The sequence below is a fragment of the Pogoniulus pusillus genome, chromosome 41 (assembly GCF_015220805.1).
Source record: "Pogoniulus pusillus isolate bPogPus1 chromosome 41, bPogPus1.pri, whole genome shotgun sequence".
NCBI lineage: Eukaryota > Metazoa > Chordata > Aves > Piciformes > Lybiidae > Pogoniulus > Pogoniulus pusillus.
In genome coordinates, this window is record NC_087304.1 from 2,181,068 (window position 1) to 2,208,483 (window position 27,416).

Genomic DNA, 27,416 nt, shown 5'->3' on the forward strand with positions numbered 1-27,416 from the left:
CTAGTGAGCATGGTTTGGGCAGAGAGGGCAGGGTGAGGGGTGGATGCTGCTGGATTGGGGTGCTCCACGTGCTGGACATCTCTGCGCCAGTGCTGCTGCAGCAGTGGCACAGCCAGGGCTGGGGAGAAGGAGATTTGGCACTTTGTGGTTTTCTGATGGAGGCTTAATCTGGGAAAACTGCTGCTGCCATCCCATAACCAGGCCTTCTGAAGGGTCGACCAAGGGCTGGAGCAGCTCTGCTGTGAGCACAGGCTGAAGGAGCTGGGGTTGTTCAGCCTGGAGAAGAGGAGGCTCCAGGAGGACCACAGAGCTGCCTGTCAGGGCCTGAAGGGATCCTGCAGGGAGGCTGCAGAGAGACTTTTGCTGAGGGGCTCTGAGCCAGGCCAAGGGGGAATGGTTTGGAGCTGAGGCAGAGCAGGGGGAGAGTGGAGCTGAGGGAGGAGTTGTGCAGTGTGAGGGTGCTGAGATGAGTGCTTCCCAGCTTGGATATTAGGGTTGGGGGGGACCTTCTGGTGGCCTTTCAGTGCTTGGCAGGGCCTGTCAGAAAGCTGGGGACAGGTTTGAGCAGAGTCTGTTGTGGCAGGATGGGAGGGGATGGTTTGAAACTGAAAGAGGGACACTTAGGCTGGAGAGAAGGAAGAAATGTTTGACCCTGTGGGTGATGAGAGCCTGGCTCAGGCTGTCCAGAGAGGTGAAAGCTGCCCCATGCCTGGCACCATCCCAGGTGAGGTTGTTTGGGGCTGTGGGCAACTTGCTGTAGTTGCAGGTGGGGTTGGACTGGATGAGCTTTCAAGGTCCTTCCCCACCCAAGCTCTCTGTGGTTCCAGGACTGTCAGCTAAAGCAGGGTGAAAGTGGAACGTGGCTGGAGGATGAGCAGAGGGCTGGAGCTGCTCTGCTGTGGGGAGAGACTGAGGCAGTTGGGGTTGTTCAGGCTGGTGAGGAGAAGGCTCTGAGGTGACCTTCTTGTGGCCTTGCAGTATCTTAAGGGGGCTACAAGAAAGCTGGGGAGGGACTTTTGAGGCTGTGAGAGAGTGATAGGACAGGGAGGGGTGAAACAGAGCTGGAGGTGGAGAGAGTCAGATTGGATGTTAGGAAGAGGTTGACGAGCAGGAGAGTGGTGAGAGCCTGGAAAGGGTTGCCCAAGGAGGTGGTGGAAGCCTCATGGCTGGAGGTGTTTGAGGCCAGGCTGGCTGAGGCTGTGGGCAGCCTGCTCTAGTCTGAGGTATCCCTGCCCATGGCAGGGGGGTTGGCACTGCCTGCTCCTTGTGCTCCCTTCCAACCCTGCCTGACTCTAGGATTCGGTGCGAGGACCCCAGGGTGGCTGAGTGCTGAGGTGGAGCCTGTCTGGCTGTGTCTGGCCAGAGCCCTGGTGTCTGAGGATCTTGGTTCTTTGCATTTGCAGCACAACGGAGCTCTGGCAGAAGCCCTGGGAGCGGTTCCTGTCTCTTTGGTAAACAAGCCCTAGGTCTGTGCAGATACGTACTGGGGAGTGCCCTGCAGCTCCATACGTATCGCACACACTGACCCCTGCCGTGCTCGCCGGGGGCTGCCTCACCTCCCCCGCTCCACCGGAGCCTGCTCTGCCCAGCAAGCCGCCGGATCGATTCCCTGTGTTGCCATTGCATCCCGGCCTGGAACATGCATCACAACCCCCTGCAGGGGCTGCTGCCTTCTGCCAGCTGATGGACCCCGGAGGGGGCCCTGCCCTGGCACTGCCCTGGCATTGCCCTGGCCATCCGAGCATGTGCACCCAGCCTGCATGCTGAGCTCCACTGGGCAGGGCAGAATGACTCCCTAAACGTTGCTTGGCACCAGGAGGCACCCAGATGTCACTGGTCAGCAGGTGCCACTCCTCTCTTCCCCCTCATCCACCTCACTCCTGTCTCTCTGAAGGTGTTGCCCTGCTGGAGGTCCTGGCAGGGCTGCTGCTGCCCCACGGCCCTGAGCCTTTTCCTCCCTGGCTGCCTTCAGCTGTTGGGTTTGTGGAGGTTTGGTTCTGAGCTCAGGCCCTTGGGGGTCTCTCAAGGAAGCCAAAGGGTTCCTCCTTCACTTCCCAGTGGCAGGATGCTCAGCCCTCTCCTGTGGCACCCAGCACAGCTCTCACTGCCTTGTCCCCTCTTGCTGCAGCACACTGCCTGCAGGCCAGAGCTGGCTGCTGAGGGGAGCCAGAACTGCTGGAGCTGGCAGCCCTTTTCCCAGGGACTTGCATCCTCTCCTGGTGGCCCTAAGCAGGTCAGCCAGAGATCCACCTGGGATCTGTGTTCCTGGAAAGCCAGAGCACAGCACTGCCCAGGCTGTGCTCTCTGTGAATCGCAGCCCTGTGGCAGGCCTGGGCCATGGTTGCTGCTGTGCTCACTTTAGCTCTTTGCTGTGTTTTTTCCCTGTGGAAGCTGTGCCAAAAGAAGGAGAAAACTTAAACTGAACTATTTTGGTGTTCTGCTTTTCCTCTGTATACTCAAATTTGTTGGCTTCCTTCTGCTCTCCAGGTGAGGTCTGCTCTGTGTGCCTCAGACCTACCTCTCCTCTTTTAGCAGCCCTGTGGCTGAGAGACCACTGGCATAGGAAATTGCTTTTCCTGTTGACCTTCCAAGCACGCATGGAGCTGCCAATTTTGCTGCCTTTTGGGGTGGGATTGATGCAACAACAGGACAAGGAAGGGGTTTTGAGACCTTCTGTTGCTGTTTTGCTCTGCTGAACGTCCCCAGCCCTGTGTGGTGCCAGTTAGGTAGAGCTAAGGCTGCTGGGCAGTGTTCAGAGCAGAGGTTGAACCAACATCTGTTAAGTGAAATCACTTTGGACTGAGGGGAGGGCTCTGAGCCTCCATGTGAAGGGACAAAAGCAAAGCAGCATGAGCTCAGTGGCTGGGAGAGGCCAGTGAGAAGTCCCTGGGCTCTCCTGCTAGTCCCATGTTGACTTCAGCAATATTCTGCTGCACAGAAAGTGTTGGCCCTGAAAGAGGAAAATAAACAGCAGAGCCACTTTGCATCCACTGAGCCTAACAAAGCTTTGCTGTGCTCAGAGGGAGGGGAGGCTGCTGCCTGCTGAAGAGAAAAGGAGTTTGGAGGGGCAGAAAGGCTCTTTAAGGAGCTCCTGCAAACAAACTCTCTCAAAATAACTGCAGAACTTCTCAGGAAGAGGAATTTAGAGCGGCCCAGGCTGGACACTTGCAAAGCAAAGCTGCAATTCAAAGCTTCCTGCTGAAGCCAGATGGTTCTGTGGCTTGGCAGCCAGGACAGAGCCTTTGCCACGTGCAGCACCTGAATGGAGGAGGAAATTTTGGATTTCCAAACAGATGGTGTTGAGGGACTCAGCAAAGCTGTTCACATTGGCAAGGAGTGCAGGAGTGGGGAGCTTGTTTCCCCCCCAGAGACCCATCCATTGCTGGGGAAGCATGAGCAGGGCTCCACCATTCAGCACTTCCTCTCCCCCCGCAGGTATGCGAGGGAAGGGCTTGGGACAGCGCAGGAGTTCTCCAGCTCAGCCTGGGAATTGGTTTGCTCTGTGCTTTCTCTGCCATCCTCCTTCTCTGAACTCCCTTCCTGACAGCAGTAAATAGCTCAGGATGCTGCTGCTGCTAAGACTGGAGGTGGAATCGGCCCTCCTGGGGCTGCTGCAAGAGCAGAGGGAAGGGCAGATCCGGGCAGGAGCAGGGGGCCTGGCACTGCTGGGCTGAGGGAGGAAACTGCTTTGCTTGTGGTGCCTTGGAGTTCTCTCAGTGCCCCCTTCAGAAGAGCTCTGCTGAAGGGCAGCTCTGAGGGCAGGTGGTGTGGTGTGGGTGGGTGTTAGGCTCCCTGTGCATCTCTTTCCTGCATCTCCTGCCCCTGTAGGTGCCAGCATGTTCCTCTGGATGCATGCTGCATGCTGCACCGAGGGGATGCCCAGGCAGGGGCTGGCAGGCTCCCTGCTCACCCAGGGGTGGTGGGGTGGAGATGCAAAGGTTGGAGAGCAGGGCTGATCTCTGAGGGCAGGGCTGGCACGGGCTGCCTCTGCTTCTCCTTAGGCAGAGCCTGGGGAATTGCTCTCCACAGGGTGGAGGAAGGATGGAGCTGGCTCCACTCATCCATGTCCGCTTTGAGTTTCGTTCCTTAGAGCCCCACAGCCTAGCACACAGCACGGGTGGGTTCTGGGCAGCCTGCTCTCACCTTGCCCTGCTCCTGACTCGGTTGTGTCTCTCAGACTCCCTTTCAGTCGTCGGGGCTGGACACCAGCAGGACCACTCGGCACCATGGGCTGGTGGACAGAGTGTACCGGGACAGGAACCGCCTGGGCTCGCCGCACCGCCGCCCGCTCTCCGTGGACAAGCACGGCAGGCAGATATCCTTTGGGCCCTGGGCTGGCACAGTGGGGACAGAGCACAGCTCCCTTCCCTCTCCCCTCCTCCCCTGCCAGTCCAGCTGCTTCTCATCTCGGTGAGTCGTGCAATGGTTTGGGTTGGAAAGGCCTCCAGGATCATCCAGGCTGAGCAGCAGCCCAAGCCTGCCATGGGCACCAAACCGTGGCCCCAGGTTTGTTGAACACCTCCAGGGATGGAGACTTCAACCAGTGCTGAAGTAGCCTGTGCCAGTGCCTGTGCCACTCCTGCAGCCTGTGCCAGTGCCTGACCATTCCTGCAGCCTGTGCCAGTGCTTGACCACTCCTGCAGCCGGTGCCAGTGCCTGACCACTCCTGCAGCCTGTGCCAGTGCCTGACCATTCCTGCAGCCTGTGCCAGTGCCTGACCATTCCTGCAGCCTGTGCCAGTGCCTGACCATTCCTGCAGCCTGTGCCAGTGCCTGTGCCACTCCTGCAGCCTGTGCCAGTGCCTGTGCCACTCCTGCAGCTTGTGCCAGTGCCTGACCATTCCTGCAGCCTGTGCCAGTGCCTGTGCCACTCCTGCAGCCTGTGCCAGTGCCTGACCACTCCTGCAGCCTGTGCCAGTGCCTGACCACTCCTGCAGCCTGTGCCAGTGCTTGACCACTCCTGCAGCCGGTGCCAGTGCCTGACCACTCCTGCAGCCTGTGCCAGTGCCTGACCATTCCTGCAGCCTGTGCCAGTGCCTGACCACTCCTGCAGCCTGTGCCAGTGCCTGACCACTCCTGCAGCCTGTGCCAGTGCCTGACCACTCCTGCAGCCTGTGCCAGTGCCTGACCACTCCTGCAGCCTGTGCCAGTGCCTGACCACTCCTGCAGCCTGTGCCAGTGCCTGACCATTCCTGCAGTGAGGAAATTTCTCCTGATACCCAACCTGACTCTTCCCTGGCCATTTCCTCTCATTTACTTAATACCAGGGGGAAGAGCTCCATGTCCCCTGCTGCCCCTGAGCTGTGCTCTGGTCGCTGGGTAGCTGCTGTTGTGTAGAGCTCCCTTCTCTCCCCTCAGATGGTGATGCCATGGAGCTGGGAGGGGCTGAGATCCTTGGACAGAAAAGGCAAACAGCCTTGGTGAAAGCTTCCCTCCAGAGCTGAGTGAACCCCAAGCAGAAGGCTGCGTTGCAGCTCTGTGTTCATTACAAATTGATTCATCAGCTCAGCCTCTGCCAAGTGCTGTTGGTGACAAGGAATTAGCTGATTAACTCCTGACTGCCTTGAGATGTGCTGTGATGGGGCTGGAGGGGAGGTGTGAGTGGAGAGGGGTAGAGATGGATGCTCACAAAGGGCAAAGGAGGAGGAGAGTTGCCCTGTCCAGGTGGCAGCAATCCAGCTGAAGACTTTGGTGTCCTGTTGAAGTCGGTGTGGTCCCCATGAGGAGTCCTTTCCTTTCTGCTGAGAGCTCAGTGGTGCTGACAGGGTCAGTTGAGTTACTCCTTAGGGAAAGATCTCCAGCAGCCTCCTCCACTGAGCAAGTGATGTTCTGCCCTTAACCGAGGCATCACGTGGACAGCTGTCCCTATGGCACTGTGTACCTGTCCCCTCCGTCAGACACCAGCTGGAGAAGGTGAGTGGCACAGTGCTGGCACTCAGAGGCTGCTTGCTTGGCCTTGGTGTTGGCCTTTGGGCCTTCCCTGGGACTCCAGCACTTGGGTGTGCAGCAGAGGCCTTTACTGTTCCCCTAGCAGGTGGGCATCTGAGCTGCCGTGCCCGCTGCTGTGCCCACTGCTGTGCCCACTGCCATGCCCTCCTGAGCTGAGAAGGGGCCTGGTTTGCTTTTCCTGTGCTCACTCTTTTAGAGCAGCCCCTGGTAAAGCCAGGGCTGCCAGCTGAGCTGCTCTTGGGAAGGCAAAGCTGCCCAGGCTCTGCTGGGCTCCAGAACTGCCACGGAGCCAAAGGTTTGGCAGCACAGAAGTTGCCTGAGTCCTCCCTTGCAGGTGCTGCAGTGGGAAGCACAGAGCTGCCTGTCTTGGAGCTCCCTCCGTGGTCAGCTCTGTTCCCAGGCAGCTGATCCTGAGGGATGTGCCCGTGGGGGCTTCCCATCTCCACCCTGAGCACCTCCTCCCCCCACCAAGCAGGGATGGTTGCTGGTCAGGGCCTGCTCTAGCCACGGGGTGGAGAAGCAGCTTCCAGCTTGGAGCTGGCATGGCCTGGTGGTGGCCAGGCTGAGCAGAGCAGAGGCAGCTGTGCTCCGTGGCAGCAGCCAGCGTGCCCTGCAGCAGGGCCAGCTGAGCTCCCTGGCGTGGCTGTTCCAGCGGGAGGCTGTGCCCACTCGCTGCCAGCTGTGGCTGTGGGGGGTGGGTGCAGGGTGCAGGTTCTTGAGAGCAGCTGGCAATAGACATTTCCTTTGGTTTCTGCCTCCCTTTCAGGACAAATTCTGACTCTGCTTTGCACCAGAGCACCATGGCACCGGCCCAGCCTGAGTCCTTCACGGGAGGGTCACAGGACATGCAGCAGAAAAGAGGTAAACGGGGACAAAGCAGCGGCAGTCCTGGTGGCATTCCGAGCAGTGCCCTTCAGGAGCCGATGGGCAGCTGCAGGGAGCAGCCCTGGAGCCCTCCCCTGCAGACAGCCCCTGCCGAGGCTCCGCCGAGCGGCGGCGACTTGAGGTGCCCTCTGCTGGCCCCTGCGGGTCCCGGGCCAGGAGCGGCTGCGACAGCTCCCAGAGCCTGCTGGAACCTGAACCCTTAGCTGACCCCAGAGGTGGAGGAAGGTGCAGCTCCCTCCACCCTTAACTGACCCCACAGACAGGGGAGGGTGTATCTCCCTCCACCCTTAGCTCACCCCAGAGGTGGAGGAAGGTGCAGCTCCCTGAACCCTTAACTAACTCCAGAGGTGGAGGAAGGTGCAGCTCCCTGAACCCTTAACTAACTCCGGAGGTGGAGGAAGGTGCAGCTCCCTGAGCTCTTAACTGACTCCAGAGGTGGAGGAAGGTGCAGCTCCCTCCACCCTTAACTGACCCCAGAGGTGGAGGAAGGTGCAGCTCCCTCCACCCTTAACTGACCCCAGAGGTGGAGGAAGGTGCAGCTCCCTCCACCCTTAACTGACCCCAGAGGTGGAGGAAGGTGCAGCTCCCTCAACCCTTATCTGACCCCACAGATAGAGGAAGTTGCAGCTCCTATCTGGTGTGCAGCATCCTGCAGCTCCTCCTGTGCCTGCAGAGCTGCAGAAGCAGAGAACCACAGAGTGCCCTGGGCTGAAGGGATCTTAAAGCTCAGCTGGTCCTGTCCCCTGCAGTCAGCAGGTCCCCCCCCAGATCTGAACATTTCTTACTGAATTCCTTTTGCTCTCTGTTGTAGTTTTGTTACTGACTGTCCCTGGGATGGAGGAACCCACCTCTGAGGCAGACAAAACCCTCTCTAAACAGGGATGGGACACTAAAAAGGTGAGGATCCCACGTGGCAAAGTGCAGAGATTTGGTGTTTAGGCAAACTCAGGCTCTAAAAGTTGTCAGCCAAAGCAGGCTGCTGGCAGAGGCTAGAGATGAAAAGTTGTGCTTAGCTCCAAAATCACCCAAGGTGAGATCAGACACCTGAGTTGTAGCTGTCTGGGGACATATTTTATCCTGTCAGGGGAAACTCTGGAATTTGGAACGCTTTTGAGACAAATCAAAGGTGCCAAATGTCTTGTAAGGGCTTCAGGAGCTGTGGTGTGGAGCAGCTGCTCTGGAAGAAGGGATTCAGTTCGGCAGAAGCTGCCAGTTTCAGCCCACCCTCAGCTTTCATCTCCAGCAGTGTCTCAGCCTTTACAGCTCTCCTCTTTCTCTTGCAGACTGGGTCATCGAGACCTAAATCTTGTGAAGTTCCAGGAATCAAGTAAGTTTGGAGCAGCTGCTTCTTGCAGAGCACTGAGTTCTGTTGTGTGGTGAATGTCAGCTTGCCTTGAGCTCCCTGGAGAGCCCTGAGCTGTCCTAACCCTGCAGGAGCTCCCTCTCGCAGTGCCCTGGCTGCTGCCTTTCTGATGGGGGCATCAGAGAAGGAAGATTTCTGCCTGTGGCATCTTCCCTGTGTGCAGAGCTGCTCTGAGGAGCTGCACTCTGAGTTGCCTTTTGTCTTTGTTCCTCTCCCCTGTGCAGCATCTTCCCATCAGCTGACCAGGAGAACACTACAGCCCTGATCCCTGCCACGCACAACACCGGCGGCTCCCTGCCAGACCTGACTAACATCCACTTCCCTTCCCCTCTCCCAACACCCTTGGATCCTGAGGAATCCACATTCCCAGCCCTGAGTAGCTCCAACAGCACTGGGAATCTTGCTGCCAACCTGACTCACTTGGGCATCAGCACTGCCAATCAGGGTAAGATGCCAGCCCTCAGCGCTTGCCTGCTGTGGGGGTCACTCCTCTTAGCTGGTGGATGGTGTGGTGCTGAGTGGTGCTGCTTGGTCTGGTGTTGGGCTGATGGTTGGGCTTGGTGACCTTAAAGGTCTTTTCCAGCCTAAGTGATCCCTGCCTCCTTGTTTGATGATCTGAACCAGGGGATTGAGTTCAGCAGCAGTGAGTTTGCAGATGACACCAAGCAGGGAGCAGCTGTGGAGCTGTTGGAGGGTAGCAGAGCCCTGCAGAGGGACCTGGCCAGGCTGCATGGGTGGGCAGAGGCCAATGGGAGGAGATTGGACAAGGCCAAGGGCAGGGTTCTGCACTTTGGCCACAACAACCCCAAGCAGCACTACAGGCTGGGGCCAGAGTGGCTGAGAGCAGGCAGGCAGAGAGGGCCCTGGGGGTGCTGGGAGAGAGGAGCTGCAGAGGAGGCAGCAGTGGCCAGGTGGGCAGCAGAGCCAATGGCATCCTGGGCTGGCTCAGGAGCAGTGTGGGCAGCAGGACAAGGGAGGTTCTTGTGCCCCTGTGCTCAGCACTGCTCAGGACACCCCTGGAGTGCTGTGTCCAGTTCTGGGCTGCTGAATTGCAGAGAGATGTTGAGGTGCTGGAAGGTGTTTGGAGAAGGGCAGCAAGGCTGGGGAGGGGCCTGGAGCACAGCCCTGTGAGGAGAGGCTGAGGGAGCTGGGGGGTGCAGCCTGCAGCAGAGGAGGCTCAGGGCAGAGCTGATTGCTGCCTGCAGCTGCCTGCAGGGAGGCTGTAGCCAGGTGGGGTTGGGCTCTGCTGCCAGGCAGCCAGGGCCAGAAGAAGGGGACCCAGGCTGAAGCTGTGGCAGGGCAGGTTGAGGCTGGATGTGAGGAGGAAGTTCCTGGCAGAGAGAGTGATTGGCACTGGAATGGGCTGCCCAGGGAGGTGGTGGAGTGGCTGTGGCTGGAGGTGTTGCAGCCAAGCCTGGCTGGGGCACTGAGTGCCATGGTCTGGTGGCTGGGCAGGGCTGGGGGCTGGGTTGGGCTGTTTGAGCTTGGAGCTCTCTCCCAACCTGTTTGATTCTGTGACTCCAGCAGAGCTCTGTTTGGGCTGTTGTGAGCCTGGACAGAAACAAAACAACCTGTGTGGGGTTAGCCAGGCTGTGCTGCTGCATTGTTTGTGCTCTCCAAACCTAGCAAAGCAAACAGCAGCAACCCACACAAGGGAGGTGGAGGCTGCTTTGGAAACACCTCCTGGGCTCACAGAGCCAGAAGAGATTCCAAGGATGCTCTCCCTGCTGGTTTTCCTGCCTCACTCTGCAGACCATCCTGTGCTTCCATCCTTGGCACAGGCAGTGTTTGCTGCTCTCACTGCTCCTTGAAGAGCAACCTGAAAGCTTTTGAACTTCTGTGCCCTCAGCAGCCCCAGCAGAAGGAACACAAACTGCTGCCAGGTCACAGCCAGCTGCCAGCAGGTTGGGGCTGCCCAGGTGTGCACTGGAGCTCTCTGAGGTCTCTCACAGGCACAGGGGCAGCCAGGCAGTGCCCAGGAGCTGCATGCTCTGAGCCAGTTTGCCTGCTGGCTCCTTGGCAGCTTGGACTTCCTGGCTCCCTGGCAGCCTGCCTGAAAGCCTTGAACGTTTGCCAAGTGCCTAGGAGCTCTCCTGAATTCCTCCTTTCTGGCAGCTCTGGAAGAACAGCTCACTCGTTGGATTGTCCTGAAATCACTTTCCAGGGTGTTTGTTTCCTCTGGAGTGAGGCAGAAAATAGAAGAGGTTTAAAAACTTGCAGGTCTTTGTGTTGAGTTTGACCAAAATGCCAACCCTGGGATCTTTTTGTCCCTGTCCCCTGCCAGCTCCTGGCTCTTGGAGGTGTGAAGGCTGCTTCCTGCCCTCCTGCTCCCAGCCAGCCCATTAAACCTGGAGCCCTTCCTGTGGAACCAGTTTTTCTTCTGCATTTTCCACCGAGTAGCTGTTTGCTCTCCTGCCACCCTGAGTGCCCTCAGAGCAGCCCTCTTCCTTGAGCTGCTCTCCTCTCCCTGGGCCTGCAGCCCTCACACCTGGAGCAGAGCCTTGCCTGGGGCTGTGCCTGCAGCCTGGCAGCCTACAGGAGCTGCACCTCTGCTTTGGGTCACCTCTGAAGCTGCTCTGCCTGTTCCAGCCTCAAGTCAGTGTCTGTGCACAGACCTGGACAGCTCTAAGTGCCTCATAGAACCAGAGAATCAGGCAGGTTGGAAGAGAGCTCCAAGCTCAAACAGCCCAACCCAGCCCTGCCCAGGCACCAGCCCATGGCACTCAGTGCCCCAGCCAGGCTTGGCTGCAACACCTCCAGCCACAGCCACTCCACCACCTCCCTGGGCAGCCCATTCCAGTGCCAATCACTCTCTCTGCCAGCAACTTCCTAACAACATCCAGCCTCAACCTGCCCTGCCACAGCTCCAGGCTGTGTCCCCTTCTTCTGGCCCTGGCTGCCTGGCAGCAGAGCCCAACCCCACCTGGCTACAGCCTCCCTTCAGCCTCTGCCTAGCTTTGGTCCAGGGTGCACCACAGGGACCTGCCTCTCATCCTGATGCTCTTCAGCCTGGCAGAGCAGGTTCAGAGGAGGGCATGAAGAGGATCCCAGGTCTGGAGCACCTCTGGTGTGAGGGCAGGCCGAGAGAGTTGAGGCTGTTCAGCCTGGAGAAGAGAAGGCTCCAGGAAGACCTTTGAGCAGTCTGCCAGGATTTGATGGGGAGGGACTTTGGACAGAGCCTGCAGAGACAGGACAAGAGCTGATGGCTTCAGATTGGAAGGAGCTGGACTGAGATGAGACATGAGGAGGAAATTCTTCCCCAGGAGGATGCTGAGGCACCGGAACAGGCTGCCCAGAGATGATGTAGAGCCTCCAAGCCTGGAAGTGTTGAAAGCCAAGCTGGATGAGGCCTTGAGCCACCTGAGCTGGTGGGAGGTGACCCTGCCCATGGCAGGGGGTTGGACCTGGATGCTCTTGAAGGTCCCTTCCAGCCCACTCAGTGATTCCATGACAGAGACTTCCACAGACCTGCTAACGAGCTGCAGCCTGATTCCACTTCAGCTCTCTGCATGTTGTGGTTGTCCACTCCTGGCAGCCCTTCTGCATTGTCTGGGCAGTGACCTACCTCAGCCCAAGGCTCCCTGAGCTTCTGTTCTGTCCCCTCTGAAGCTGCTCCCTCCCTCTCTGGCAGGAATGACGCCGGCAGCACCCTCCCAGCACCGCCCGCCCGCCGTCAGCCCTCTCTCCTTGAGCGCAGACTCCAGGCGACCCCAGTCCCAGCAGATGTCTCCTACACTGTCCCCTCTGTCCCCAATCACTCAGGTAGGAGCCTGACTGCAGGCTGAAAGCTCTTCAGCCACAGGAAGCTTCGACTTCAGCTCTCCTCTTGGCCTTTTGTTCTCTGGAGTGTTTGGTAATTGGAAGGGAAGAGGTTTGTGGAGGGGCAGGTGGCGTTTTCTGTGCCCTCCCAGCTGCTAAAGCACCACCTTGGGGACACTTTGCTCTCTCCTGGCATTGTCCCAGAGCTGGGATTCAGTTGTCCCAGTTGAGTGGGACTCAGTCATCCCAGTCGAGTGTGACTTTGGGTTAGCAGCCTCACACTTGGGCTTGCTCCTAACCAGGCAAAGCTCAGTTGGCACTGAACAAAAACTCACCTAAAGGTTCAGAAGCAGCCTCTGGCTGCTTCTGAACCTTTAAGTGAGCTTTTGTTCAGTGCCAACTGAGCTCTGCCTGGCTTGGTGTGGTCCTCCCTGTGCCTTCAGCCTGACTTTGGTTCTCTCTTCCAGGCCGTGGCCATGGATGCTTTGTCTCTGGAGCAGCAGCTTCCCCCCTACCCTTTTTTTACCCAGACAACATCCCAGCAGCAACAGCAGCAGCAGCAACCACAGCCCCAGGTGGCCAGCACCCTGCCTCAGAACACTCCTCTGCTGCAGAGCTCTGCCTTGCAACGAGGCCCTCAGCTGCCCCCACTCTCTGTCACGGTGCCCTCCTCCATGCCCCAGTCCCCACCGGGCAGCCAGACCCAGCCAACCATGGGCATCGACATCAACTCGGTAAGGACCTGCTCTGAGCTGGGCAATGCCCTTAGGGTGCAATGAAGTGGCCAAGGAAGGGGGTGGGGGTGGGGTTGGGGGGGAGCTGGGGCACATTTCTGTGCAGTCTGACTTCAGGGAGAGGCTTTTCAAAGTCTGCTTCGCTCTCAAGCTTCAGGAGGTTTGGAATGGTTTGGGTTGAGTCCATGGTTAAAAGGAGAGTGAGGGCTTAGTGTGTGCTGGGGGTGTCCCAGGGCTCCCCAAAGGGGTGTCCCAGGGCTTCCCTGAGGGGTGTCCCAAGGGGTGTCCCAGGGCTCCCCAAAGGGTTGTCCCAGGGCTTCCCAGAAGGATGTCCCAAGGAGTGTCCCAGGGCTCCCCAAAGGGGTGTCCCAGGGCTTCCCTGAGGGGTGTCCCAAGGGGTGTCCCAGGGCTCCCCAAAGGGGTGTCCCAAGGCTCCCTGAGGGATGTCCCAAGGTGTGTCCCAGGGCTCCCCAAAGGGTTGTCCCAAGGCATCCAGAGGAGTATCCCAGGGCTCTCCAAAGGGTTGTCCCAAGGCTTCCAGAGGGGTGTCCCAGGGCTCTCCAAAGGGTTGTCCCAGGGTTTGTTCCAAGGCTTCCCAAATGGGTGTCCCAGAGGGGTGTCCCAGTGCTTTCCAAAGGGACTTCCCAGAGGGTTGTCTCAAAGAGCTGTCCCAGGGCTCTCCCAAGGGCTGTCCCAGGGCTCTCCCAAGGGCTGTCCCAGGGCTCTCCCAAGGGCTGTCCCAGGGCTCTCCAGAGGGCTGTCCCAGGGCTGTGGTGTTGCTGTTCCCTGTGCCCACCCCCAGCTGGCAGCCGCTGCCATCCCTCAGCGTTTCTCTCCCCCCAGCTGGGTGCCACAGCCTGGGGCTGGCCCAGGGGCAGCTGCTGCAAGAGCTGGGCAGGGCCCCAGGGGTTTTCTCTCTCTAGAACCCTTTTATTTGAGGGGATTGGAGGTCATCCCACTCAAAAGTGCTGTCTGTGGCTGCTCCCAGGTGCCCAGGAGTGTTTCCATACCCACTGGTGGTCTCTGAGCAGTCTCTCCCTCTTGTGACATCCTCTATCACCAACTGCTGTGTCTCTGCACCTGGAAATCCTCCTGCAGAGCAGGAGCAGGGCTCCAGAGCAGCCAGGGAAGTCTCTCAGTGCCCATTCTCTGCTGACTCTGCCCTGCTGGGCTTCTGTGTCCTCCTGCAGTGGTAGCAGCTGGTGTGAGAATGGGCAAAAACTCTTCTCTGTTGCTCTGGCCCTTGCCCAGGGATCTGATCTGTGGGTGCAGTGCTGAATTTCGCTGTGAAGAGCTCTTGGGAGGTGCCACTTCCCTTCCAGGGTTGGGAGGGGGAAGAGGGAAGGACAAATGCAGCAGTGGAGAGGACACCAACCTGCCCCAAGCCTGTCCCAGTGCTTTGGTTCCAATCCCCAGCTAGGGACGATGCTGATTTTCATTCCTTGCTTTCTGTGTTGCTTTCCTCATCCTAAACTTCTTGGTGACCTTAACTTCCAGGCTGCTTCCCTCTTAGAGCAGCTGAGATCCTCTCAGCTAACTGCTTGATCAAAGCAGCCTCACACAGCAGCACTGAGAGCCTTTGTCCTCGGGGAGCTGCTCTGGGAGCCTGAGCAGCAGTGCAGAGCAGGAAGGGTTAAAGCACAGTTCTGTGGCTGTGGTGCCCTGAGCTCAGAGCTCTGCCCCACTGCAGAGCTCTTCACTGCGGGTCCTCAGTCACCCAAGGAGCTGTGGTGGGGGAGCTGTGGTGGGGGAGCTGTGGTGGGGGAGCTGTGGTGGTTGCTGAGGCTAATTAGGGCCATTAGTGAAATGCCCTGAAGGTGGTCACTGGCTCAGGGCTCTCCTTGAGGCAGAGGGGGAAGCTCTGCAGGCAGCTGCCTTCAGGGTCAGTGTCCCTGCTGGGAGCTCAGCCCAGGGCTGCTTCACGTCCTGGGCTCAGAAGCTGCTTTTTTGGAGGCCTCAGCCTGGTGACTTGTGTCAGTAACACCCCCAGGGTGCCAGCACTGGGCAGAGGGGCAGCAGAGGGTCTGGATGAGCTCAGGCTGAGGGTGTGTGGGGATGGCAGCTGGGCTGGAGAGTGAGCAGCAGGAGCTGAGTTCTTGCCCTGCCTTGCTGGCTGGGCAGAGCTGAGGACAGGGAGGAAACCTCTCAGCGCTGCTGGTGGAGCAGTGCCCTGCTCAGGGTGCCAGGCTCCTGCAGCTGCTCACCCCGAGGAGGGCTCTGCAGCCTCCCCAGGGCCATGGTCTCTAACTCTGTGTTGTTCTGTAGGCCTCACTCCAGCAGTACCGCAGTAGTGCTGGCTCCCCTGCCAACCAGTCTCCCACCTCTCCTGTCTCCAATCAAGGCTTCTCTCCTGGCAGCTCCCCTCAAGTAAGGGACTCTCTGCTTCCACAGCCCTTCCTCCTCGTGTGTGTCTCCAGCTGAGTCTCCATCCCTGCCCCACAGCTGTCTCACTGTCTGTGCCCCATGCATTACTGATGCCTCATCCCCTGGCACTCTCATTCAGCTCCACAGGTTTGCAGTAGCTGCTGAATTCCCTTTGGATCGTCCCAGGCTGCTGTTTGAACACTCTGGGAGTGGGGGGGAGCACCTCCAGGCACAGCCCCATCAGTTAGCCCCAGGAGCTGGCAGATAGAGCAGGGAGGGCAGGGAGGAGAGAGAGGGAAACGCAGGAGGTTCCTCTGGTGGCACCAAAGGTCCCTTCTGTGCCCAGGTGCCCTCACACCAGGACATTTGGGTACTGTCACCAGGGCACAGGCACTGCAGGAAGTGCTCTGGGAGGCAGCAGCTGTGCCTGTGGCTGGCAGGAGCTGGGTTAGGGAGCACACTGCCCTGTCTCTGTGTCCTCATGGCTCCACATCTCCTGTGTGCTGCTCACAGCCTGGGCTTTGTGCAGCCCTGGGAAGGGCAATTTTGGTGTGGCAGCAGCAGGACAGTTACAGCAGAGCCCTGGGAAGGGGACTGCAGCAGCAGGACAGTTACAGCAGAGCCCTGGGAAGGGGAATTTTGGTGTGGCAGCAGCAGGACAGTTACAGCAGAGCCCTGGGAAGGGGACAGCAGCAGTAGGACAGTTACAGCAGAGCCCTGGGAAGGGGACAGCAGCAGCAGGACAGTTACAGCAGAGCCCTGGGAAGGGGACAGCAGCAGCAGGACAGTTACAGCAGAGCCCTTAGGGTACCCCTGGGGCCCCTGCTCCAGCAGCTCCCTGGGGCTGCCTTTCTGGTGAATCCCACCTGTGGAAACCAGGTGCAGGAAGTTCTTGCAGAGCCTGAGAATCCATTTTCTGTCTTGTGGTCTGATGCTGAAGGCTGTAGGAGGACACTCTCTTGACAAGTGCTGTCCCTTCTTGGTTCCACAGCTTGCCAGGCCCCTGGTAAGCTCAGCCAGGCCTCAGTGCCAGGCCTCAGTGCCAGGCCTGCCTGCATTTTCTTAGCCCTTGCTTAATTGTTGCTTGGTTCTCCCTCTTCTGCTGCTCTCCCACCTCTGCTGTGCTCGGTGTGGAGCAAACTGACCCCAGCCCAGGCTGTCCTGGTGCAGCAGAGCTGTGCCCAGGCCTGCTGCAGGTACTCAGACCCAGAGCTCATCCAGTCTGGATGTTCCCTTGATTTTTATTTCCCCTTTGACCTCTCCAGAACTGGTTTTAATCACTGCTCAGCCCCAGGCCCTGGGCAGCAGCCACCACTGCCCAGTGCAGCACAGCTTTGCTCTTTTTGTTTGTTCCTCCTGGGCTTCTTTTGTCCTGCAACCTCCCTTTCAGTTTTGCTGTTCTCAGGTGGGCAGCAGAGCTCTGTGGGGCAGGCAGCAGAGCTCTGTGGGGCAGGCAGCAGCAGGTTTGTCCATTCTGTTGCTTCAGCACTGCCCTCTTCCTAACACTCACAGTTACCAACCAGGCAGCTCCCTGCCTGCAGCAGTCAGCCAGGGGCTGGCAGTGGCCAGCAGGCTCTCGGGGCAGGTGGAACCTCTTGAGTCTGCAGAAGCCTGGAGAAGCAGCAACAAGAGGAGGGAAAAGCCCACAACAGTTTGGAAGAAGACTTGGGGCCAGCTGTGATTGTGGGGACAGGTCCCAAAGAGCAGGCTGCAGGGAGGACAGGCAGCTTGGTGCCATTTCTCCGTTGTGGAAGGGTCTGGCACTGGCTGCTGAGAGCAGCATGAAGTAGGTGTGACTGGGGAGGGGTCCTCATTGCTCCTGTTTGTCCCACGAGCTGAGGGTGCAGGGGATCAGTGTGAGATAAGCTCCAAACCCACCAACCCTGGGGCTGATTTGGGGCTCTCTGTCACTTAGGGTTCATTCAGCAGAAGTGTTCTCATCACTCCACATCTCCCAACCTCTTCGCTCTCGTGTCCTAGATGTGTCTCTGTGTCCTGTGTGTGTGTGTCACATGAAGGTCCTCCTGTCCCAACATGCCTTGAAAAGCTCTGCTCACAGCTGCCAGCTCTGTTTGCATGGCTTTCCCTGGCCCAATGGCCTCTCACCACTCTGCTGCTCTCCCCTGCCACCTGGCACACTGTTCCAATTAGGCAGGAATCTGCTTGTGGTAGTGGCTGTGCTGGATCCCATGGTATGTATCTGGAGATTGATCACTCCAGCCAGGGGCTGTGCTCTGGGGGCCGTTGGGGGGTTTTTGTTCCTTTGTTCTCTTGCAGTCACCACATCATTAACCCCAGAAGATGTCCTGTTGACAAAACAGAACTCGTGCTGCTGTGCAGGAGATGCTGTTAGCAAGATGTTTTGCACTGAGCTGTCAATAAATTATCCCAGGGCTCTGAAGTGTTGAAGTAATGACATTTGCAGCTGATTTCCTTTGGGAGCTGCAGGGCTCACAGATGGAGCGAGCAGAGCACACACAGAGGCTCCTGCCAGCAGCTACTGACACTGCACCAGCAGCTCTGGGGCTGCTGCTTGGTGCTCTCTGTGGCACTCTCACCTCTGGGGCTGGGAATGGGGCTTGGTGGAAGGCAGGGATTGGAGGTGTGGAGGGGGCAGGCAGGGATGGGAGGTGTGGAGGAGGCAGGCAGGGATGGGAGGTGTGGAGGGGGCAGGCAGGGATGGGAGGTGTGGAGGAGGCAGGCAGAGATGGGAGGTGTGGAGGAGGCAGGCAGGGATGGGAGGTGTGGAGGAGGCAGGCAGGGATGGGAGGTGTGGAGGAGGCAGGCAGGGATGGGAGGTGTGGAGGAGGCAGGCAGGGATGGGAGGTGTGGAGGAGGCAGGCAGGGATGGGAGGTGTGGAGGAGGCAGGCAAGGATGGGAGGTGTGGAGGGGGCAGGCAAGGATGGGAGGTGTGGAGGGGGCAGGCAAGGATGGGAGGTGTGGAGGGGGCAGGCAAGGATCGGAGGTGTGGAGGGGGCAGGCAAGGATCGGAGGTGTGGAGGGGGCAGGCAAGGATCGGAGGTGTGGAGGGGGCAGGCAGGGATGGGAGGTGTGGAGGGGGCAGGCAAGGATTTGAGGCAGGCAGAGATTGGGGGATTGGAGGTGCAGAGGAAGGCAGGGATTGGAGTCAGGCAGGGATCGAAGGTGCAGTGGAGGCAGGGATTGGGGGATCAGAGGTGTGGAGGCAGGCAGGGATCAGAGTCAGGCAGGGATCGGAGTTGTGGAGGGATTGGGGGATCGGAGATGTGGAGGCAGGCAGAGATTGGAGGTGCAGAGGAAGGCAGGGGTCAGAGTCAGGCAGGGATTGGGGGATCAGAGGTGCAGAGGCAGGCAGAGATTTGAGGCTTTACCCCACTTGTGGAGTGCTTCTGTGACAGTGAAGTGCCAGAAACAGAAGAGAAGTCCTGGAGCCTCTCTGGAGCTCTTGCACTGCAGTTGTGTTTCTAGTGCTGGTCCAGGCTGGCTCTGAGTCACCTCCAGTGTGTGGCATCTCGTTAGAAACTGCTCTCAGGCATCAGAGCTAGGAGGCTGTGCCTGCCACTGAGCCTGGGGGTGATTTTCTGGGGGCAGAGGTAGGCTTGGCTGGTCCTGATCTGCGTGTTTGAGTCGGCTCCATGCTCTGGCTGCCTGTCCTTAGAGGCAAGCAGCAGCACAGGCAGCAGGTGGAGTGCTGAGCACTTCGGCTCCCCCATCCAGGTGTGTCTGGGCAGCAGGTGAGGTTCCAGTGGCTCAAAGACACACATGAGGCTTTTTGAAGTGCTTTGCTCTTCTCACTTCCCAGCTGGAACCTGGCTCCTGTTGGGATGTTTGCTGACTTCCTCCAGCCCTGTCTCATGCCAGGGACAGAGCAGCTGCCCTGGGTGTGAGGGCCAGGGGATAAATTGGAGGATTAGCTCCAATTGCAGCCATTGTCCCTCTCAGCTGCTGCTGAGGAGGGCAGCAAGCAGGGGGTTAGGCTGCAGAGAGGTCATTGCTGGGCTGTGGTCACTGCTGTGAGGGCTTGGAAGGGCCCAGGAAGGTGAATCCAAACCTTTGTGTCCCTGCCTTGGGCTCTGTTCAGTCAGCCTGGGGGGTGAGCTGCCCTCAGGTCCTGCTGAGAGCTGCTGTGGGACCTGCTTGTGACAGGTTTGTCACAGCTGTCTGCAGCCTTTTCTGCCCCTGCCAGTGTCACTGCAGCCTTTTCTGCCGCTGCCAGTGTCACTGCAGCCATTTCTGCCCTGCCAGTGTCACTGCAGCCTTTTCTGCCCTGCCAGTGTCACTGCAGCCATTTCTGCCCCCGCCAGTGTCACTGCAGCCTTTTCTGCCCCCGCCAGTGTCACTGCAGCCTTTTCTGCCCCCGCCAGTGTCACTGCAGCCTTTTCTGCGGCTGCCACTGTCACTGCAGCCTTTGCTGCCCCTGCCAGTGTCCCACTGCCAGCGCAGAGCTCTGCAGTCACCCAGCCTCACTCTGCAGCTCTCCTCTCTCTTCTCCAACTGCATCCAGACGACACCCACAGCCTCCTGCAGCTGCTGGGCAGTGCTTGGAGCAGTTCTTGCACGCAGCAGGATCTGCTCAGCGAGGAGGTGTGCAGCTTGTGCTGAGCTTCCAGCTGCCTCCCCGCGCAGAGTCCTGTCCTCAGGCTGCCAGTTGCTGCCTTGGTGCCACACTTCCCCCTGTGAGGTGGTAGCTGAGGGCTCTGCCCGCAGCTGGGAAGGCCTTGGCGGCTTGCAGAGGAGGTTGTGCTGCTCCCTGGCAGCCCTCTGCTGGAGGCTGCGGCCGTTCGCAGTTGTTCCCTGCAAGGCTCCCTTCTTTGCCTTGCCTGCAGCTTGCACAGGAGCTGTGCTGCTGGAACGGGGGCAGGAGCAGGAGGTGTCTGCTGCAGCTGCTCTGGGTGCTGCTGGTGGATGGTTTCTGGAGTCTTTGGCTGTGTTCAGTGCTTTTGACTAACTCTGGGCTGGTGTTTCTGGGGCTTTTGCTTGTGCTTGAGGGGGAGGTTTGTAGCCTTCCCCTGTGGTGTGCAGGGAAAGCAGCTGTGTGATGGTTTGGGGGTTACCCCTCCCCCCCACACTTTTGAATTTGCCCCAGCTAACTCAGACGGACCCTGGGAATATAGATGAAGCAATTTATTTACAGCTAGCAGAATTTACAAGCAGCTATTTACAATATATACAGTTATATACAATTATATACAGAAATATACAAAGGATAAACAATACAAAAGCACAACTCCCCTCCCAGAAACCTGAGTCCCCAGGAGGGGCTCTCAAACCACCCCAACACCTCCCCCCGGCCCTCTCAACCTTACCCCAGTTCTCAGGAAGAAGAGAGGTGCAGCCAAGAGGTTAGGGAGCAAGGTTAGTAGGAGCAGGGTTAATGAGATGTAACCAGGTCTAAGGCAAAGGCAAGAGTGAGAAACAAAATGGAGAAAAAGTCTTTCTTCTTCCCAGAGTTCTCAGCGAGACTGTGAGAGAAGTAGACACAATTGTTTTTCATTTCACTGCCTGTTATCTAGTTCTTTTACCAAAACATTCCAGCTTGCTTCAAACTAGCACAAGCTGGAAAGGGCTGTGCAAGCTGCTGGGGTTCTCTCAGCACTGGTACAAACTCTCCATGGAAATTCTGCCCTAGGCACCCCCCTCTGGAGGTGCCCTGCCCGTGCCTGGAGGCTCAGCACCTGGAGCACTCTTCCACCAGCAGGGATCTCTCTGTGCTTCCATTGCTCTCTGGCACTTCTTGGGGATGGTTCTGGAGGGCATCAGGACACTGCCCCTGAAGCTCTCCCGGGGGTGACTGGCAGGCAGTGGAGAGGGATTGGTAGAGACTTGTGCTGCAGGGCAGCAACAGTGGCCAGGCTGAGGGCCACTCCTGAGGTTCTGCTCCCCCTGCTCAGATGCTTTCCCAGGCCTTCTCCTGCCCTTGCTGACCTGCAGCTAAGGACAGATGACTTCAGGTGTCCCTTCTGGCATGTCCTGGTCCCGGTGCTGCTGGCTGCTGAGGCTGCAGAGGCAGGGAGCTGGCCGCTGGGGATGGGCTTTGCACTGCATCCTGTCCAGACGTGTGTGGGGTTTGTCTTCCCCCCACCCTCTCCCCAGAGCCGCTGGAGCTGCAGAGGTTCCTCTCCCTGCCGCCTCGGCGCTCTCTGTGCTCATCACTCGGAAGTGTTGTGTCCTGTCCTCCCCAGGCAGTTCGTTTGGTTCCACCTGACTGTATTTTCGTGCCTGCCAAAGGCAGGGTCTGTGTGTTGGGGGCAAACCCTTGGCTGGCTCCAGCCCTTGTCGGTGGTTAGTGGTGGTTGCTGGCTCGGGGCAGCGCTGCCTGCCCTGCGGGGGCAGCTCCCACGGCTCCAGCTGCCTCCCGCTGGGGCCCCTCTGTCTGTGAGAGTTTTGCACCATAAAGACTCTGTTTTGTTTTCAGCATTCTTCCATTCTGGGGAGTGTATTTGGTGACTCCTATTATGATCAGCAGATGACAGCTAGGCAGGCTAATGCCCTATCCCATCAGGTGAGCAAATTCATCTCGGATTTTCAGCTCTGTTTCGGCCACTTTCAGCTTAACCTAAACAAAGTGCAGCTGCTGCTTTCCCTGGGATCCCATCCTGGCCACCTGGATTTGCTTCCTTCTCTTCAGTGTGTGAGGCTCAGGAATTTCTCTGCTTCTGTTGGGTTTATTTTTCCTTCCACTCTTCCTTCCCCTCTGTCCCTCTTTAGATGTTCTTAAAGGTGTTCTGCCAAAGATCATTCCAACGGCTTGGAAAAGCCCCAGACTGCTGCCTCCTTGGGATGGGTTCACTTGCAGGTGGTGACAAAAGTGACTCCTGAATTTTGGCAAACAGCTTCTGCAAGGCTCCAGATGCCAGCAGGCAGAGCCATGCCCTTGTTGGCTTGGCCAGGCAGTGCCTTGGTTCCTTCTGCTGGGAGCTGTGCTCTGGCAGTAGGTGATGGCTCCAGAGAGGCAGTGCTTGATGGGCAGACACCTGAGGAAGCAGCCTGGACCCTGCCGGGTTTGTACTGTGGTTTAAAGCCTTTCCCTTTGCCCTCACATCTCCAAAGCATCCCTTGCTGCATCCTCCCTCTCCTCATCCCCCTGCATCAAGAAACTGGCAGCAAAGTCCTCTGGAGAGCTGAGTGAGAAGGATGAGATTTGGCTGAAGGAAACCTGCAGATGAATTTGTTGGCCTGGCTGCCTCAGCTTGGTTCTCCCCCACCCAGAGCTGTGTAAGTTGTGTTGCTGTGCTCGCTGCTGCCCGGCAGTGACCTCTGCTCCTCTTGCCCTGTCTGCAGCTGGAGCAGTTCAACATGATCGAGAATGCCATCAGCTCCAACAGCCTCTACAGCCCCTGCTCCACCCTCAACTACTCCCAGGCAGCCATGATGGGACTCACAGGCAGCCACGGCAGCCTGCAGGACTCGCAGCAGCTCAACTACTCCAGCCATGGGAACATCCCCAACATCATTCTGACAGGTAGGGGCCGGGGCTGAGCTGCTCGGCAGACCCTGCCCGGGGCTGCTCTGATGGGAGGGACAAGGGGGAGAGCTGTCCCTGAGGGCTTTGTGTCACCTCCTGTGCAACCTTTGCTCTGCCACCCTGGCAGCCTGCTGGCACTTGCTTAGTCCCAGCCAACAGGCAGAGCTGCAACAGCAGCCTGAGTTGTCCTTCAGACCTGCCCTGTCTCCGAGGTGAGGCATGGAGGGGCTGCAGTGGGTCTGGGGAAGGGCCTGGGGAGGAAGGCTGGGGAGGAGCAGCTGAGGGAGCTGGGGGTGTGCAGCCTGGAGAAGAGGAGGCTCAGGGCAGACCTCATTGCTCTCTGCAGCTCTCTGAGAGGAGGTGAAGCCAGGTGGGGCTTGGGCTGTTCTCCCAGGAAACAAGTGATAGGATGAGAGGAAATGGCCTCAAGTTTCCCCAGGGAATGTTTGGATTGGACAAGAGGAACAATTTCTGCCCCAAAAGGGTTGTGCAGACATGAAACAGGCTGCCCAGAGCCGTAATGGAGTCTTCATCCCTGCAGGGGTCCCAAAGCCATTGGAGATGTGGTGCTGAGGGCAGTGGTTCAGTGGTGAGCTGGCAGTGCTTGGGCTCAATGCCCTGAAAGGTTTCCCAAGGAACAAGTAGTAAGACAAGAGGGAGTGACCTCAAGTTGCCCCAGGGGAGGTTTAGATTGTCTATGAGGAACAGTTTCTGCCCCTAAAGTGTTGTCAAGGATGGCCCAGGCTGCCCAGGGCAGTGGTGGAGTGTCCCCATCCCTGGAGGGATCTCAGAGCCATGGAGGTGTGGTGCTGAGGGCCATGGGTTGGTGGTGCTGGGCTGAGGTTGGACTCAGTGTTCTTAAAGGTCTCTAGCCTATGATTCCATGGATTTCCTGGATCCTTGCTCCAGGGAGGGGGGGAGCTGTGAGAGCCAAGCTGTGAGCTGGGCAGCAGGGGGTGGTTCTGGTGGCACAGATGGTGTCGGATCCGGCAGCAGTTGGAGCTTTGGAAGCGATTCCTGCTCAGGCCATGGGAAAGCTGCAGCCCAGTTTGTGCCCCAGCCAGGGCCTGCTGCTGAGCTGAGCCCTGCACGCTGAGGTCACAGCATCACAGTGTCACCAAGGCTGGAAGAGACCTCACAGCTCATCAAGTCCAACCCTTTAGCACAGAGCTCAAGGCCAGACCATGGCACCAAGTGCCACGTCCAGTCCTGCCTTGAACAGCTCCAGGGACGGCGACTCCACCACCTCCCCGGGCAGCCCATTCCAGTGGCCAATGACTCTCTCAGGGAAGAACTTTCTCCTCACCTCCAGCCTAAATCTCCCCTGGCACAGCCTGAGGCTGTGTCCTCTCGTTCTGGTGCTGGCCACCTGAGAGAAGAGAGCAACCTCCTCCTGGCCACAACCTCCCCTCAGGTAGTTGCAGACAGCAATGAGGTCTGCCCTGAGCCTCCTCTTCTCCAGGCTAACCAATCCCAGCTCCCTCAGCCTCTCCTCGTAGGGCTGTGCTCAAGGCCTCTCCCCAGCCTCGTTGCCCTTCTCTGGACACGCTCAAGCATCTCAATGTCCCTCCTAAACTGGGGTCACTCCTTCTAAGCCCAGGGAGGAGACTCAGCCAGGTCCCTTTGTGTCCTCCACCTGTCTTGGGTCTTTGGGTTGGTTCTGAGGGGCTCTGACCCCTCCCCAGTCCATCCAGGTGGAGAACACAAACCCTATGAGGAGAGGCTGAGGGAGCTGGGGTTGTTTAGCCTGGAGAAGAGGAGGCTCAGGGGTGATCTTATTGCTGTCTACAACTACCTGAAGGGAGGCTGTAGCCAGGTGGGGTTGGTCTCTTCTCCCAGGCAAGCAGCAACAGAACAAGAGGACACAGCCTCAAGCTGTGCCGGGGTAGGTCTAGGCTGGATGTGAGGAGGAAGTTGTTGGCAGAGAGAGTGATTGGCATTGGAATGGGCTGCCCAGGGAGGTGGTGGAGGCACCGTGCCTGGAGGTGTTCAGGAAAAGACTGGCTGAGGCACTGAGTGCCATGGTCTGGTTGACTGGATAGGGCTGGGTGTTATGTTGGAGTGGATGAGCTTGGAGGTCTCTTCCAACCTGCTTGATTCTATGATTCTGAGCTTCATTTTCAGCTCAGTGAATTATTCCAGGGCTTGCAAGCTGCTCCCTGACTCCTGCCTGGCAGAGGTGAGGTGCCAAGCCCTTGCCAACACCTCTCAATCTCTCTCTCTCTCTCTCTCTTCCTCTGCCCCGCAGTGACAGGAGAGTCTCCCCCCAGCTTATCAAAAGAACTGACCAGCTCCTTGGCAGGGGTGGGGGACGTCAGCTTCGACACGGATTCCCAGTTCCCTCTGGATGAACTCAAAATTGACCCTTTGACCTTGGATGGGCTGCACATGCTGAACGACCCAGACATGGTCCTGACCGACCCCGCCACAGAGGACACCTTCCGGATGGATCGGCTGTGAGCAACCCCCCCCCGCGCCCCCCCGGAGCCTGGCAGCGAGGCCTGTGCCTGGAGCCCGGCGGCACTGGAGAGCCTGAAGGGTCAGTGCTGGGGGAGCAGGAGCTGCCCGGAGCCGCAGCTCTGCGCTGTCCAACCTGCACCATCAGTACAGCTTCTGCCCCAGGCTTGCAGCGCCGCATCCCCATCCCGCCGCGCCCCCCTCCCCCCCCAGCCCATCGGCTCAGGCAGGAGGTCCCCTCGGCCTTTTCCTCTCCAGAGCCCCCCCCAGAGCTCTGCTGTCCCCCCTGTCGGTTTTGTCCTTTGCACTAGAAAGGGGGTGGGGGTGGGCAGGTGAGGGAGGTGCCGAGCCCCGGCCGCAGGGGCTCTGCCGTTTGAGCCGGGCAGGGGCAAGCACCGCAGAGCTTCTCCCTCCCCCCCCCCCCACGGAAGGCTCTGAAAGCCAATCTGTGCGTGGGCAGCCTGGGGAGGAGCTGGGGGGGCTCTGGTGGCGTTGGCTCTGCTTTGTGACAGCTGCTTTGTAGAGTAAAAAGCTTCTCCCCGAGTGCTCTGCCATGGCTGTCCCCAGGCCCCTTCCCTCGCCTGCCCTGTGCCCGCTGTGCCCCTCCCGCCCCGGGCATGCCCAGCGGCAGCCTGCCACAGCTGCTCTGAGCAGGAGCCTGGGGGCTCCGTGGACCCAAGGACCTGTCCTTGCCGTGTGTGGCTCTGTGCAGGTGGAGAAGCATCTCTGAGCTCACCCCAGCACTTGGGGCTCCTCGCCTGGGGAGCAGGGAGGGAGCAGCAGCAGCAGCAGCCAAAAGGACCTGAGGAGACTTCCCCCTGCAGAGCTTTGCTGTGGGAGGCACTCCTGGGCACCAGGAAGGGGCATTTCTGCTGCCAGGCCTGGCTCCAGTCACAGCTCTTATTTTTTAACCTTTTATTCCTTTACTCTGTTCCCATTATTTATGATCTCTTTTTTTTGTTTTTGTTTTTGGGGTTTTTTTTTGTGGGTTTGTTCTGTTTTTTGTTAATTTAAGTACTTGGATGTTAGGGGCAGCAGCTGAACTGCACAGAGCCAAGGAGAGAGCTCCCACAGAGCCCTTGGACAGGACACCCCTTGGTGTGCTCTCACCCCACAGATCCACCCACCCCCCCAGCTTCCATGCATCTGGCATTTTTTTAACTAACTGGAATCTTCACCAAGGTGGTTGAGCAGAGCCTGGGGCAGGTCTTAGATGGTTTCCTTTTCTCCAGCCCAGAGAGGGTGGCAGGAGCTCAGACATTCCTTCTCTCGCCCTGGGGAGCTGCAGATTGCTCCAGGGGGTGAGGCTCTGCTCCAGCCAGAGCAGACTGCTGCTGTTAGTCCTCCTTGGCCCCTCTCTGGGTGCTCAAGGACACTTGCTTGTGGCTGATGGGCACCAGCCCACCTGCTGCCCTGCTTTCAGGTGGGCACCCTTCCTGCCCTGGTGGTGGTTCCCAGATCTCAGCACTTGGCCCTCCTCTGGCAAGTGGGGAACAGGAGTTTGAAGATTTATCAAGCACCCAGCAGGTCCCTGTGGGGGGCACTGCCCAGGTGCTGCCTTCCTGCACCATCATCTGCTCCCTAAATGAAGGTCTCCACCTGCAGGACCCTTCACCTGCAGCGGCAGTTGGGGATCCTCCTCCCTTTGTTGAGGGTGACCCCGAAGGTGAGCTGGGGCCAGGGTCCCATGCAGCAGGGGTGGACATGCAGCTGGCTTTGGGCCAGCAGTGTGGGCAGAGGAGCTGGGGCAGGGGGCAGGTGTCCTTCCAGGGCAGGGCTGTGTTGTGTCAGGGCCCCTCCCTGCTGTGGTGCTCCCCCCACGGCTCCCTCTGACTCGGGCTGCATCAGCTGGGTTTGCCTTTTGCCTCCTGCTCCTCCTCACTCGGCAGAGCCCCCTCAGCCCTTCTCCCCACCACACTCCCCTCGAGGAGGGATTTCCCTGTCGTGGGGCAGGTGCTGAGGAATGAGTCTCACTGAGTCTCTGCCTGCTTCCAGACGTGGGTGGGAACCTGTGCTGAGAGCCACACAGACACTGCTGGGCAGGGGCCTGGCTGGCATCCCTGAGCTGGCATCCCTGAGCTGGCATCCCTGAGCTGGGGCTTGTGCTCACGTTTGTGCCATTAGTTGACCATTTGCACTAAAAATGTTCTTGTTCTGTCACTCTCTTTGCTTCTGTCCCTGCCTCTTGTCCCTCCCCACTCTCTCCAGTGGTTTTCCTGCCTGTGTTGAGAATGGTTTTGATCAGGATCCAGCCCTGTAGTGCACCTTGAGTCCTGGTGTCTGCTCCTGGCAGGTTGCTCCTGCTGCCTGGGCTTAGAGAGAGGGGGGAAAAGGGAGCAGAGGGCAGGGGGAGGATGGCTCCAGGTGGGCAGAGGCCTTTGCTCTGCACCATCAGGCACAGTCCTGCAGCTGCTGGGCTTGTGCCCTGCTCTCCCTGGGTGGCCCTGGGGTCTCAGTCTCA

General features: G+C 58.7%; 1 protein-coding gene across 6 annotated transcripts in view; it reads left to right on the forward strand.

Moving 5' to 3' along the window:
* The window catches only part of CRTC1 (CREB regulated transcription coactivator 1), a 42,085-nt gene extending 14,970 nt beyond the window's left edge, over positions 1–27,115 (forward strand). Inside the window, exons 3-15 of one of the 6 annotated variants that reach the window (XM_064175054.1) lie at positions 1,404–1,451; positions 4,178–4,315; positions 5,851–5,912; positions 6,715–6,809; positions 7,645–7,730; positions 8,117–8,160; positions 8,421–8,641; positions 11,828–11,958; positions 12,423–12,689; positions 14,955–15,056; positions 21,449–21,535; positions 22,315–22,495; positions 24,747–27,115. In XM_064175054.1, the coding sequence (XP_064031124.1) occupies positions 1,404–1,451; positions 4,178–4,315; positions 5,851–5,912; positions 6,715–6,809; positions 7,645–7,730; positions 8,117–8,160; positions 8,421–8,641; positions 11,828–11,958; positions 12,423–12,689; positions 14,955–15,056; positions 21,449–21,535; positions 22,315–22,495; positions 24,747–24,958 (1,674 nt within the window). In that variant the 3' untranslated portion in view covers positions 24,959–27,115. The remainder of the gene's footprint in view (positions 1–1,403; positions 1,452–4,177; positions 4,316–5,850; positions 5,913–6,714; positions 6,810–7,644; positions 7,731–8,116; positions 8,161–8,420; positions 8,642–11,827; positions 11,959–12,422; positions 12,690–14,954; positions 15,057–21,448; positions 21,536–22,314; positions 22,496–24,746) is intronic. The other 5 variants (XM_064175056.1, XM_064175057.1, XM_064175055.1 and 2 more) reach the window with 5 other exon arrangements.
* The last annotated feature ends 301 nt before the right edge of the window (positions 27,116–27,416 follow it).